Source organism: Anabas testudineus, chromosome 21 (assembly GCF_900324465.2).
Source record: "Anabas testudineus chromosome 21, fAnaTes1.2, whole genome shotgun sequence".
Lineage (NCBI taxonomy): Eukaryota > Metazoa > Chordata > Actinopteri > Anabantiformes > Anabantidae > Anabas > Anabas testudineus.
The window spans coordinates 9654919-9670669 of NC_046629.1; the positions used below are offsets into that span (position 1 = coordinate 9654919).

Genomic DNA, 15751 nt, shown 5'->3' on the forward strand with positions numbered 1-15751 from the left:
TGCTTATTTTTTTCCTCAATATGTAAAGTAACATTAAAGCTATTTTTTCTAATAATTCATAAAATGAAGACTAGAGACAAGTTAACAGAATGGCACCCTAGACATATGAATCAAAAACTACACCAATAAATTATTTAATTTAATGCCTCTATGAGGAGACTTTTTAAGCGTTTATAAGATTGATGAAATTATTATTATTATATTAAATAGCAATGAAATAAGGTGTAGCCTACATTTTTGAATTCTGTCCGTCCACATTGTCTTTACAATACGACGACTGAAGAGCAACAGTGTGAACAGGCAATTAAAACAAAATATTTAAAAGATTTACTCCTAAAATCTCAACTAATGAGTCAACATTTGCAGAAAAGCAACAGGAACAAGCAACAGGAGTCAGGATATTGAGTCAGCTTTTAAAATCTAAACTAAGACTCAAGTTGATCACAGACAGTCAGAAATTCTAATAATACATAGAAAGGTAAAACAGACAGAGAATACATGCAGCAAGGCATTTAAGTACTTCTTTGTGTTGTGTTTTTTCTCCTTCCTTTGTGTTGTACTGTGGATGCCGTGTGTTCTGTTCACCACATGATGGCAGTCACATCATCTCTCATACAGACACTAAATTAAAACCACAATGACACAGTTCTCGACTGATGAACCTCTCCTGCAGCTACATGTCAGCCAACCTGCAAGTGGCCCGGAGAAGCTGTATGATTCTCACATGCAGTTTTGGTGATTAGTTTCCATTCACAACTGCATAATGCAGCTTTTGATTCTGTGCAGCCTTTTGGAAAGAACAGCTGTGTGAGAACAAGGGGACAGAGTGAGATCAATGCAGTTTGATTACCTGTAGGAGTCAAGCCTAAGAATTAAGTCAGGCTTTTCCAACACTAAGAGGCTACTCAATAATTCTCTAATTATTTGCTTACAGTTAACTCATTCATCAAGTCACAATGTCTCATGTCAAGAAGAACGTCTTATTTCCTAGATAACTTAATGATGAAGCACTGAACCAAAACCCTGCCTGTGTTTGCCATAAAGACATGTTTTAATATTAGGTTTTCATATCGAACTGTAGCCTGCATTTCGATTTGCATATGTAAAGCTTAATTTAATATCATTTTTTTACACAACGTATGTAAGTTTGAAAGCAGGTAAATAATGATTAAAGTATGACTCTTTTGTTTACGAGTGCATATGGGTCACATTGGTTGACAGAAACCAAAAACAAACGCGGGAGATGATGATACATCAGTGGAGATTTAGAAGCACCTGCTGAGTTTAAATCCAAGGCCTGGCACTCAAAACTGAAGATCGCCTCTCTATTCTTTGTTGCTTAAAATAGACAACACCAAGCAGATAAACGGTGTTCACACTCACACACTCAGAGGCATACTTGAAGGCATGTTCGACCTGTATTTCTGTAACTTCACAGCAAATCTGCTTAAAACTACAGCTTTTAAAATAAACTGTATCTTATAATGCTCTGTTTTTTTCCATGCCATGGGAACCTTTCTAGCAGCAAGTAAAGGAAGTCAGATTGTTGAAAGACTGAGGTGCTGACACCTCAAGTTGATTCCACTGTAATAACAGGGAGAGATGCAAAGATTTGCATCTATTGCGGGCTTCTGAGCATGTAGTTTTATCTCGTCTTTCTGAGACACCAGTATCTGGGACAGCTAGTGTTAGTTCAGCCCTTCAGGATGTACATGTAGAGATTTTACAGAAACATACAACTATAAGAAGCTTCCACGAAGCTGTAATCCTTTCTCTGTAATTCTAGTGCTTGTTCTGTTGCAGAAGTTACACAGGAAATTTAAGGAAGCTATATGCTATGTGAAGCAGCCCAATTGGTTACCGAGGGTGGGGGATCTGTTTTTTTCAAGGAAGCCATCTGTCACTGAGTTCACACTCTCCACACTAACCACAAAGCTGCCAAAGTCTCTAAATCAAGAGCACATACACGTTCAAATGCAAAGACGTGTACCCTACTAGGCAGACACTCAACCCTGCTTACTACAAGCTTGACAAGTTAATCAGCAAATTCTGAGTGAATGCAAATCATTTGTTAATTTTTGATTAATCTGAGTTAGCTACTGTGGCCAAAGCGATCAAACAGCTTTTTTACTGAGAATACATGATGCTAACATGAATGACTCAGTTACAAGTATAGTATTGTGGTAATTGGTTCACTTAAATTTAACTGGAGCTGTGTTTTTTCTTTGTAGCACTTTTAAACTGCTCCTAATGAAACTCAACACTGTTTGCGGAAGTTTCACAATAAACAGAAAGTTTCTTGTTCATTTTGCCCCCTGACCAAGTGGAAGTGTCTGAATTTGAAACACATGGGGGAATGCTTTGAATGCAACCCGCACCAACACCAAATAAAAGTAACAGAAAATGGCAAATTAAGGATTCTGTCTCTAATAATTGCCTATCTTAAATAAAGGTCATGGCTATTATTTAAGGATTTATGATACTATTATCTCTGTTGGCCATTTTACTTTGAATCAGTTTATAGTTAATGACAAAAACATGAAGGTTTTGTACATGATAAATAATTTTTCCAAGAGTATTACTAATACAGTGCATTTTTAAAATATGTGTTCATGTTAAAGGATCTAAAAATACATAATTGAGCCTTCATTAGCAGCTTTCAATACAGTAAGAGTTTTAAATGCCATGTAAAATCAATCAATACCAAAAGGTTCTTAAGGTTTGTTAGCCAGCTGTTGTCTTTCTGTACAGCTTCACTGTAATTGGCTCCCACACAAAGACTCCCTGACCTTTCTACTCACCAATCTCTTTGCCCAGTCTCGAGCGCAGGATGGCACCAGCCGAGGTAACCACTGCACAGGTCTTGAAGCTGCTCTTCCCGTGCAGTTGTCCCAGAGGGAGGGATGGCACAACCCGAGCCCAGCCAAGTGAGGAGAAGGGCTCCTCCAAACCATCAACTGTCCTCAGCCGGGTCTGGGATTTCATTTGACACAGCATTTTCTGGGCACTCTGGGTGGTACTGCGATGCCCTGTGTAGGAGACATGGTGTTTGTTGGCATTCATGTACTCCTTCATGGCACGCTGGAGACGAGGACTCAACATTTTGGCAGACACACGACCCCGCCATAGCCGCTGTATCACAGAGGCCGACTTGGAGAAGTAATATTCCTCTAAATCAGAGGAGTAACCAGCTGCCATCCTGCGTGCTGCACTCCTCCTTCTGTTTGTCATTTCTAGAACTTCATTTTTACTCTCATCTTCTTTCTCCTCCCCACCTTGGTGGTGTATAGTGCTGACATGGTTCTGGTGCTCTGTGATCTGAGATGTTCTCTCACGACTCTGGGCTGCAGGGTCTGAATGAGAACCTACATTCTCTGTACCAAAGGAGGACCAGGCAGCCAGGCTCTGGGGGTCCAAGTGCTCCTGGTGACTCACTTCCTGGCTACCATAAATGGCATAAGGAGCACTGTTGGGGTTGTGGCTCACCTCCAGGCTGGACTCTGGGGTTGTGGAGCTGACAGAAGGCTCGGGCTCTGGCTCACCTCTGTGGTAGGCTGTAGTTAATGTCAAAGCCAGTTCAGGACGGGAGCCCAGGATGGCGTGATGTAGCTGAGAAGCCTGTAGGGAGGTCAGGCGACGGGTGTCAGGGTGCTGAGAGAGTAAAGACCCAGCAGAGGTCAGGGGCTCATCCACACGAGCATCCAGGAAGTAAGAGAGGAGGGCGAGGAAGAGGACAACCCAGGCCAGCATTCCCACCAGCACCAGCCTCCGCCACTGCCTCATGCTGGACATCATTATCTCTCACTCACATGCACACCTGTTCAGCTGGCCCACCAACAACAAAGCCCCACGGCCAGGACTTAGCCCAGAGGTCACCTGGAGGGCCTGTAAAAACAAGAAGGCTCAGAATTAAACTGCTCAGAGTAAAAGGAAACACTGTAATTGCAGCAGAGGTTTCAAACACTGACCTCAACTGATGCTTCTATTTCTTCATGACAATGTGTCCGCCAGGATATAACAGGACCCTGAGAAGAGGAGTGCTACAAATTAGTAGAGTCAAGAGTTCAGAGGAATGCATGAAGCTGTGTGCACATGAAAACACACGACTCACACAGGCACACCACAGGAAAACACCACCTGCGGGGCAGAACTTGGCAGCTTTCCACTCACAACATAAAAATAGTTATTCATAACTAGTCCCATTTAATAACTGTAATCAAATTTACAGCTTCCCTCATATAATATTAGACACTTGAGTCACAAAAGAACTAAAAACTGGTCTGCATCAATTGGGGTATATTATCACATTACAACAAAAATCACAAATAATATGAATCATTAGAAGAACCCAGAATTAATAAACAAACATACTGCAGGTAGTCAGTCTTGGACTACATCATGAGACGGCAGACATTGAGATGAAGTAAATCTACAGAGAAACTCTCTGCTGAACAACATACAGTGGCAAGAAAGAGTGTGTGATGTAAGTATGTGGAGTTTTATGGTTTTCTGCATTAATTTGTTATAAAAATGTGATCTGATCTTTATCTGAGTCAAGAGTAGAACAAAAATAAAGAGCCTAAAATAATAAAAAAAAAAAATCAGATTTTTCATATCTTTATTGAAAACAACCATAACCCATTTTAGCTGTCATATTCTTTGGATGTCTCTGTGTGCCTCTCTTCAAGTCGTTCCATAGCATCTCTTTTGGGTTGAGGTCTGGGCTCTGACTTCGCTACTAAAGTTTTTTGGGTCATTGTCCTGTAGCATCGCCCAACTTCTACAGAGCTTCAGCTGACATACAGACATTCTCACATTATTATTATTATTTTGATACACTTGGGAATTCATCTTCCCCCCAATCACTGCAAGCTGATCAGGCCCTGGTGCAGCTAAGCAGGCCCAAATCATAATGTTTCCCCCACCATACTTTACGATTGGGATGATGTTTTCATGATGATATGCAGTGACCTTTTTATGCCAAATGTAATGCTGTGTGTTCTTTGTAAATAGTGTCTTAGTGTCAATGTGCTCTTTCACAAACCTCAGGTGTACAGCGCTGTTCTTTTTAGTAAGTAGTGGCTTCCTTCGTGGTGTCCTGCCACATAGACACCTGCTAAGTTTTACCGACTGTAGACTCGTGAACACAGATGTTAACCAGCTCCAATGATGCCTTCAAATCTTTGCCTGTCACTCTGGGTTGTTTCTTTACCTTATACCCACAGTCTCAAAGTGTCGCCATTTGGAGATTACTTGCCTAACTGTGGGCTCTCTAAAGTCTTTGAGATCACTTTGTAACCCTTTACAGCTTTATGTAAATCAACAATTCTAACTCTAGTCCACACCTCCAAGCTAATTTTCCAAGTATGCTGACACCTGAGTCCAATTAGCTTTTTTGAGATCATGAATTCAAAGGGTTCACAAACTTCTACTACAAGGTTTTCATGGTTGTTCTCAATAAAGACATGAAAGATCTGAATTTCGTTATTGTTATTATTTTAGGCACATTATATTTGTTAATACTTTTGTCGTAGATGGAGATCAAATTACATTTTCTGAGAAATTGATGCAAAACAAAACATGAAATTCGCCTTCATACTTTTTCTTGCCACTGTATCTGCCAAGAGCCATTACCTTTGAAAGAATCATCACTGAACTTATGTTTAGAGGTGGGCAACATGTACTTACAGCATATATTGTACTGTACATGCTAACAGTATGCTTACAGTGTATCACAATGTTTTGAGGTAAAATGAAAATGAAAACACAAGTCACACCTTAAAGCCTCAACAGTATTGCAAACACAAACTGTGACTAAAAAAGTCAAATTAATTGAACCAAGTAAGCAGCTAAAAACTGAATATTAATGAAACATTTCCTTTAGAGCGGTTTGTGTGATCCATTATTTTATCATTTGCCTGAATCCCTGTCTTTTGCCTCGGACTCTGTCAGTCTGCTGCAGCACTCGCTTCTTTTACTGTAGGTAGAAAACCTGGCAAACACAGTTCTACTGAATAATGGTGTTTACTTATTCTTCCAACATGCAAACTTGGCCATGCTTGTTCTGTTTGTGGGCAAGTGTGGGATGCCTGTGTTATGGTGCGTATGCAGACACATAATTATGCAACAATATCATCAATACGCATCATGGACAGGAACAAAGCCCATTATCAGCCTGACTTATTTCTGTCTTGATAATACTCTTGTATAACATGTTAGGCACAGTGTTGGCTTACAGGGTGAAATACAGAGTAATGAAAGTTAGAAAATTAAGCATTAAATTGCCTCACATCAGAGGACTACAATCCTCTCAACCACACGTAATTATGAGTTTTGGTCTCTTAATGCAAGCGCATTTCCCTCATGAGAGTGGCAGAGTGAGGCAGGAGGAAAAAAAGCCCATGTGTGTTTAGCCTCTTCTAGTCCTAATTACAACTTCCTGTCTCTGTGGCTGCCGGGTCCTGCAGAGTGCAGCAGAAGTGATCTCATGCATCCCTGTGGCCTCTCCTACCCTCCAGACATCAAGGCTTCCCACCCATGGGCCACACGGGAGGCTAAAGATCATCAACTGACCCGGGTCAAGCAGGAGAACAACAGCAGGGAGCCACGAGGCCAGAGGGAGCACAGACCGTATGGGAGTGAGAAAACACAGGATGAAAACTGATGTAAGACACACAAAAAAGAAAAAACACACCTGCACAAATACACACAATCTAATTAATTTCTGTAAATCTGCAGCACGTTCTGTCTCAGGCCTTAAGACCACAGAAAGGTGGGCTAGGTGTCACGCAGTAATCCCCTGTGTAGCACTTCTGACATGCGTACCAAGCCATTTAACACCTGGAAATAACAACAGCAGTCCTGGCACGCAGAACCAAAGACAACAAGCAGCAAACACACAGCTGCCCAATGGCAATGTTATCAACAAGCAAATGTCATCTGTATGCACCACTGGTCCACAGACGTCCACTGTGGATGTGTGCCCTTAGGCACGGCGTGCATGCGTGTGTGAGTGTGTGTGTGTGTGTGTGTGCTGTAAGCTTCCCTCACCTGGCAGCAATCAGGATGTGTGCTTCAGTAACTGTGGTGCGACAACATAAATGTGTGGCACAGATGGAGAGGCGGGGGTGGAGGACAGAGCTAGTCTTGTAAGGGCTACACAACGAAACAGTACAAAATGGGAAACATGGAAGCGAGGTGCACACCAGACAGCAAAGGACGGCCTGGTGGAAACCTAACAGAACATAAAGCCCAGGAAACAAAATCAAAATCCAATACAAATATATGTTAGCAGTAGAGCAGAAGCTTTTGTGTTAAGAACATGGACTCATTAACGACAAGTACAGAAGTTTTACAACAGACAGCTGTGATTATGCATAAATATTAGACAACTGTGGCTATTTCTACAGGCAGCCCCACTAATTCATCACATGTACCTGTAAACCAGCATCAGCTGTCATATCTTAGTCAAAGATGATTGTGATTAATTTTTAGCACAGTGTTGACTGACGAAGTGCGGTTACCAGAATTTCTAACCAAACATCACATGAGTGTTACTTCTCTGTCACGTATTGATCTCTTGTTACTTCCTTTTCTACATGTGGTGTGCACTTAGTGTAATGCAACACATTTGTTGAGCAACAAAATACCATAAAGTATAATCAGCTTTTTTCCAAATAGCACATATGTTCTCTCAAAAACGGTTTGAAAAGTTAAACATCATAATTTGAGCAATGAAAAGCGTTGATGGGGCGAAGTTACCCTAACAACATCTGAGAATAGAAAGCACAAAACACATCAGCGAACTCGTGGGGTTTGTGGTCTTATTTTGTGTGCATTTTTGTAGTTTTAAAACAGTGAACAGGAACTACGGGCTCGCGAGAACAGCGAAGCGGAAGCACCGTTTTATCCAACGCCTTTTTTTTAGAAACTTAATTCATTCAGTGTTTAACCTTTACCACATTTGACTATAACTGTAAAATACAGGCTGTTACATACAGTAAACATCTGCTTCGACTTAGTCAGTCGCCATAGAGCAACTAAAGACTAATGTAACCTTGTGTTAATATTTATTGGTTGAAACTAAAATGTCTACCACATGTAAAAGAGCTTTTTAAGCAACCACATTCCTTGAGACCCAGCATGCCTTGCTGCTGCCTGCTGAAATATTGTCAGTGTGTCTATAGTACAAGCATCATCAGAGGTGACTATATTGAATTCCAGTCACTATTTGACTGCCAGGTAAGTACTTGAACAGCCCTGGAGGGGATACTGCCGCACAGCATCAAACTGAAAATTGTTCGGTCCACTTTACTAAACCCTGCTGTGGAACCAGAGCAGAGAAAACGTGTTTTGAATGCTTCAATTACAGACAACTTGAAAAAAAAGTCTCAAACAAGCAAGGTTTCTCCAGGAAGTAAAGATTGTGGCTCGGACATAGTAAAGGCCGCATGAACAGAGCTCACAGGAACATGCTCCCAACGTTTGTGCTCTCTTGCTCCCTAAACTACTTTGTCACAATTTGAGCCCAATGAACCCTGGCGTTGTCATCTTGGAATATGCCCATGACATCAAGGGAAGAAATAAATGTAGTCATTCAGATAGTCACCCAATGGAAGGATCATTTCCATTTGCTTATTACATCCAGGTTTTCTTTTTTGTGTGTGTAATAATTCAAAATTAGCCTGATTAAGCAAATAAAAATCTGCACTGTATAATATTGAGCTCAAACAAAGAACCATTAAATAAAGATGGCAGTGGCTGAGTGCAGAAATTTGCACCAAAGAAATCCCAGACTGGTTCTGAAAGAGAACGTGCTGTCCTTGTTCTCTCCTGCTCACCGCATGGCAATAGGATGTAAGTGTGCATGTTCCTACGAATAAAAACACTGACCAAAGGGCTTTTTCCTCATAAAATATTGAGTCCTCAAGAGTGATGCTGTTCTCGTTCTAAAAAGTAAAGTTGTTTTCCTTTAATATTCACTTTGCAACAGTTCAAACAAACAAACAGATCACCGTGAGCAATCCAGAAACGTAGCATGTTTATGGCCGCAGAGACAGAATCCAGACCAGGCATAAACAAGGCATAAATGCTAATACACTATGTGTTTGACGAATGAACAGTGGGAAAAATTTATTTTCCTGTTATCAGTTATTGCAGGTATTAAATGAGATTGACTGAATTAGAAATTGTCTGTGGTTGGAAACAGAAGTGGGTGCTGTGTGGGTGTATGCACACTACTGGAGCCTAGTGTTATTTATGAACTTGAGTTTGAGTGATGTGTTTTTTTTTGGTGGGGCTGACACAACCAAATCATACTCAGGGGCCTAAATATGATTTAAACCGAGGAGCTTGCCAGAGTGTCTAAAAACCTAATCCCTGCACCATTTTCTAATCCTGAAATCATCACCATCACAACCACTTGACACAAAGATCAGCCAGATGTGTAGAGGTAAAAAAAAAAAAAAAAGATTACTTTTCTCTTAAGCTATCTTCAATTCTTCACACATCTCTTTCCTCTCATGTTTTAGAGTGTCCTAAAGACAGTGCCCTTCTGTACATAAAAGAAGACTCAATGGACACTTATTTTTTATTATGAATTCCACTTTAAATGAGCAAACTCCCAAAGTTTCCTCAACAAAGTTTAAATAAACTGTCATTTGAACAGTGTTGCTTGATTCTGTATCTGTTTGCACTGAGGAGACTGTAAATTAACCTCGCGACAAAGACAAGACAAAGTGCAAACCCGTGAAGCAGCTAGGCAACGTTTAATCTCACCATTTGAACAGCGATGTATTACACAGAGCACGTGCAGAAAGCAGCACCACTGTATAAATTATTGATTTAAGAAGGTCAAAATATCTACGAAACATCTATAATATTGCTGTTGCGTGAATACATTTCTGATTTTAGAAAAGATTTTCCACAAATGGAATATCTCCCAATATTGATCTAGAACCTGTTTTATAAATGTCCTCCAAACATAGCCAATACAAGGCTATAATATTTCACTGTACAACATGCACTATTGTTCTTTGTCATATAATCTCGAGATGGAAACTGTTGTGGTAACAGATTAGACAAGGAAAAAATGAGACACTGCAGATAAGAGCGAAGACAGATTGGAACATGAAGAGACTAAATGAACTGCATCTCTCTTTCCTCACTTAATGAACCCCCTGCTGCAGGTCCACCCTGCTGTAGCCTCAGGAGGCAATGAGGTTATTACCGTGTAGGACATAAGACTTCGGCCTGTGTAATTATACCGCCAGTGTCCCAGCTCTCTAAAGGGTCCACTGCACTTCATCACATCTTGAAACCCCAAAGTGCAGCTGTTAAGAATAGCCTGTAGACTGAATGACTGGCCACCTAAGCTCATACAAACGAGAGGTTAAATATAGGATGACGCTGACTGTCGTGTAGATCTGTTTTAACCAACTTTTCCTGTGCTCACGTTTATTATTACTGCATAGTTTGTGGGTTGAGCAGAGCACATGGGAGAGGGCTGATGGCATATTGTATCTTTGGTGTATCTGATGGATGGAAAATACATTACTTTACTTCTGTGGTTAAAGCTTATGCTGGAGTTGAGTTCCCCATATATCCAGCCCTAATCCTGCCTCTGCTCCAACATGATGACATAATGAAAGGCTTCCTTCTCCCTTCACCTCCATTGCTCACCTCCTTTCCTTCCCCCACATCCTTCACTGTGACCTACATTCAGCTGTAGCGCTTTGCGTGCAAATGTAAATGTAGACATCGTCCACTGACTGTTTGTCTGTATGTGTTTGTTCAAAAGTCAGTAATGTTAATACTATGCTTTACCCACGCAAAGGACAGAATTAAATTTGCATCCACCACAGCATGGATACACATAAACATTTGTGTGTGCAGCTCGTTCTGTCTGCCAGTCTCTTCCTGGAAATGTTACTTACTACCAGCAATAAGTCAACCAACTCCTCACCACTGGCACCTAGCATGTGGAGCTGAGAACACACTGCAGGCGATACAGCTCATTTCAGCCATCCAACTACCTGCCAATCACATACACTAAAGCATGCCATCGCATGACTGCATGCATTTAGATGAACAGCTAAGTACAGGCCTGACTCAAAACCTGAAGTCAAACACAAACTTTTGGTACAAATGAAGAAAAAAAAACCTTACATCTGGGTTCCTTTTCCTCATAAGTGCACAAAAGGCCACTCAAAAAAGCAGACATGCCTTGCTGTGCAAGTCTGTACAATCAACTTGTACAGACTTGCATGGATGACTGTTACTCTCTACTAGTACAGTGAAACTGCTTTTACAACACTGCCTGACATTAGATGCACATCCATTAGAGATACCAACAGACAGGGAGACAAAGAAAAGACATAGCACACAATTTTAAATACATAATGATATAGTAAGATGTAGTCAGTCATCGTTTGTGGTCACTTTAAAAGGTAAAAAACACTGTTCAGTCACTTATAGTATTTAACAGATTATCAAACTGAGCTTTGACAAGCTTCACAGCAGCACATCTGTTAGCATAATCTCATTTTCCACAAAGCAGAATAAACTCAATTAGGGATAAAATGGCTAGCGGAAAATTCATCTACAACAACTTTAATCTTTAAAAAATTCACTGTGTGCTTTTAAAGTGTGAAATTTTTACTGTTTATTTCGTAGATATTTGAAAAGAAGGTGTGTCAGTAAGGTATAATCACATCACAATCAATTTTTGATCCTCTGCTGCTATGTATATAGTGCTGTATTTATTTTTGCTATTGGGCTCTCTTCACACTCTAACACAACAATTATTAAGCAATTAATCACAAATCACTCAAATGCAGCCACATTTCCTGCAACCTTTCCTTCTTGTATGCACCTAGCTGATTTATTGTGTTCTTCTCTTTTTTTGGCAGCACTGAGAAAAACTATTTGTTTTACATGTAAAAAATAAAGTATGATCTGTTCGGTTCTATGTGGAACACACACACGCAGAAAAAAGATCAAACCACATTAGTCATTTTGTGAAATCAAAAAAACAATAACAAGACGTCTTTGATCCCAATTCCCCGTAGGTGGTAGCAAATTCAGACTCAAGAGGGATAGCTTCATGCTGCTGTACCAGGTCCAGCAAGGTCAGACCAGAAAGTGCAAACTCTATTAAAGACTGATCCCACTGAGGCAGATTAAGTCTGTCCCGTCCCCTGCTACCATCACTCAACCACAGCACAGATTATATCAGCAGAGCAAAAATGTCCATTTTTGCAAAGGCGTGCTTAGACACTCATTAATCTTGCTCTGAAGAAGTGACTATGGCCACAAGGTACAGGGAGGCAGAAGGCCCTCACACACACCTGTCAGGATGCATCTGCTATAGACAATTCACACCACAGTGCAGGGAACAGACAACAGGATCTACATTCTGCATCTACTCATGCACACAATGAGCCTTTATTCTGCAGAGAGAAGTAAACATCCGAACCTAACCCTAACCCGATACCTGGCCGCAGTTCAAGGTCACTGCACTGCCAATTCTCCTATCTAAGCAGCATGTGAGAGGAAGAGAGGTCCTACCTCTCAACTTAAAGCAGATAATATTTGCAGAACTCATATTTTCAGTACGCGGGCAGTTATCATCAGGGGAAGGAACAGAGGCACCGCACTGAACTGGAACAACGAATGAATCAACAAGAAAATGTCAGAAAGACACAAAAAGAAGACAAACGTGGCAGCAGGCAGTTTGCCCAGACAAACAGGACCAGGACACCTCTATGTGTATATCAATTTAATGAGGCATTAAGGTGTTTGGCGTGGTGAACCTCGCCTAGGTTTGTAGTTGTTAGTAAAAGGTGGATATTGTTGAAAAAGCCTCTCCTTTTCTTTTTATTTGGTAAGAGCTCAGAGTACTGTTCTTTATATGTGGATAAAGAAATGAGGTGGATGACATAGATGGTTCAGTATAATCCCAGATCTGTTGACTCTTCCAACAGATCCCAGAGCTTGTTATCTGGAACTGTGTTGTCCAGGGAACATATCCTCTAACTCAGGCTCACTTAGCAGCTGGTTTATTGTCAGGTTTAATCAGTGTAAACAAGACAGTGTCTCAGATTTGAGTTGGACCAGGAAGTCCATTCAGCTAAGGATACATGGATGTGGCGCTCTTACGTGAGCAACACACTAAAATTGGGGCAATAATAATTGATGTGACATTAATAAGAAGTGAGTTTATAAGAACCATTTCTTTCCTCCATCTGTCTGCATTTTTGCAGAGCTCTTGCTCAGCTGGAGTAAAAAGATTCTCTGCATCTTTCATCATTAAGATGGACCCAACGGGAAGCCTGCTGATCACACTTTCAATAATGCATTATACCATGCACTCGTTCTGTGTTCTCCATCAAAAAATAAATGCATCCCTATGTTTGTATTAAATTCTTCGCTCATGTTTTTGCATGGTATGTTACCATCCATACAGTGGGTGAATAAAAATAATTAATTAATATGAAGAACATGTTACAAAAGCTGCCATGTCACCAGCAAACATGTCAAGTAAAATATTTGTATAGAGGTAAATAAAATAAGCTGACCTGAAACTAAATTTTAAAGCGCCCAAAAAAGCTGGAACTATAATAACACTAGTTCCTTGTAATTAGCAGAACAGAGATCAAGCTTAATTTAAACTATCACTACAGACACAGTCTTTAGGAGAAACCAAGCCCCTGAGTCAGAGAGTAGCAGTCAAGAGCGAGTCATCAGACATCCAGTGACTAAATGAGAGACTTGGATTGTAAAAGTAACAACAAAGCACCTAAAGCACTTCACAAATTAAAGTCGCACAAAAAAAGAAATGACACTAATGTTTAGTTTAAAAAGTAACCTCCACCTCAAGGAGAAAGGACATCAGACGAAAGACAGAGCTGGGAAGAGTTGAATCATCCTGACCTTCTTAGCACATCCTCTTCTGATAAATCACACAGGACTGCGGTTCTTGATGACAGGCTTTCACGGTGCACAGAGCCCTCTTGAATACAGCCTGCCAACAGCAAGGTCCTATGAAGGAAATGCAGCTCTACACCTCACATTATGGCCCATAAATACAGCTGGGAGCACTGACGCCCACAGCGGCCGGGCATTTGATACGAGAAGGCAGAGAAAGTTCACTTAAAGCTAATTTCGCTGACTGTTCTTTGTCTTATGAAAGCTGAATGGACATAAAAACTCTTGCGCCATTAAACTATATGACTGATCACCCTCTTAGACAGTGACTCTTGCTCCATTTGAACTAGATATGGATATACTAGAGCTGAATTTCCATGATTGTGCAAGACACAATGCTGGAAGTGATGCTTAGGAAATTTTGTTTAATTCCCACAAGACAAAACCAACTAAAGTTCTCTGGTCTCAACCCACATGAAACAGATCTCACAGGTTGACACTTATGCTAAGACAAAAAAAAGATGCTGCTCCTCATTCATGTGAGGATTTCACACACTGGCTGCTGTGGAAGAATTATGTTTGACTGCCCAGAGAACAAAGCCACTAATCTACAGCTCTACAGCCTTTTTTAGATGGCTTAACCTCTCTATAGTCTCTTTGAACTTTGGACACTTACTGCTAAACATGGACAGAGCTAAGCAGCCTATCAGAGACTTAAAGACAACTGTGACAGCTCTACCACAACATGCCGCTCAAAAATCCCATGTCCCATTTAAAGAGGGATAAAGGATAAATTAGGAGTAGAGCAATCCATACGTCAACAGACACACACAGAAACAAGTGCCCAAGAAGCAGCTAATTACCCAGGATGTCCATCTGTTTCTCAGTCCTGTCCTCTGAGCACCCACACACTCAGCCAGGAGTGAGGGGCACAGCTGGTCTTGATGACTCCAGCGCTCCTGCTTTTGAAGGCCGAGCTCAGATAACGGCGGCTCTGTTTGGTCAGCGTGCATCTGAAATTACACCTCCACCTTCCTAGAGCGCCTGCCCGTGCAGTCGCCTCCACCCCTCTGTACTGTACATCCACAAATATATATACCCACACACACACACACACACACACACACACACACACACACACACACACACACACACACACACACACACACACATCAAGACAGAAAATATATATAGTCTGGGACCAATAAAAACAAAACTCAACCTCTATTTTTGGCCAAAAAGTTAAATTTAATGAACACTTTTAAAGAATGAACCCAAAAGTTTGGTCCTGTAACGGCATGAGAATAAGAAAAGTGAGCTACTGAGCCATTGGATAGAAGGAAATGAAAATTATTTTGGTGGCAATATTTCCTGTCTTGATGTATCAAATAACTATGAAAGGTGTCACTTGAAGTGATGAACCTAAAGAGTATTATCACTCAAATCTGTAGTGTGCCTTGGCTTTACAGAGATGAATGGTGAGTTTAAACGTATTATTTAGCTGTCCCTTCCACTGCTACTCTCATAGCATCATCTGCGGTTTCAAACCTCGCTACAAAGTCTGTTGAGAACCAAGTCACACACTAAATTTTCCACTATATTTACACTTTAGCAACTAAACTCACTAAACTACAGCGGAGCTAAATTCATTCACCAGGTGAATGTTGATTCATAACTTCTGAATGTGTAAATATGCAACTGCTTGCTGACGAGTTTGCACATGAACTGAAACGGTGACACCGGCGTTGTTTTCACAACTTTCCAGAACACTGAAGTGACGCGAGACAAAACACTTAACGGGCTTTTCCTATTCAACACCTGTACA

At 40.8% G+C, this 15751-nt stretch overlaps 1 protein-coding gene across 2 annotated transcripts in view; it reads right to left on the bottom strand.

Annotated features, from left to right (window-relative positions):
- st6gal2a (ST6 beta-galactosamide alpha-2,6-sialyltranferase 2a) overlaps positions 1-15751 on the bottom strand; it is a 33023-nt gene that overhangs the window by 14267 nt on the left and 3005 nt on the right. The window contains exons 1-3 of one of the 2 annotated variants that reach the window (XM_026375895.1): positions 13933-13954; positions 3969-4025; positions 2802-3885 (exon numbers count right to left, since the gene is read on the bottom strand). In XM_026375895.1, the coding sequence (XP_026231680.1) occupies positions 2802-3795 (994 nt within the window). In that variant the 5' untranslated portion in view covers positions 3796-3885; positions 3969-4025; positions 13933-13954. Of the gene's footprint in view, positions 1-2801; positions 3886-3968; positions 4026-13932; positions 13955-15751 lie in introns of those variants that run through there. The other variant, XM_026375894.1, reaches the window with a different exon arrangement.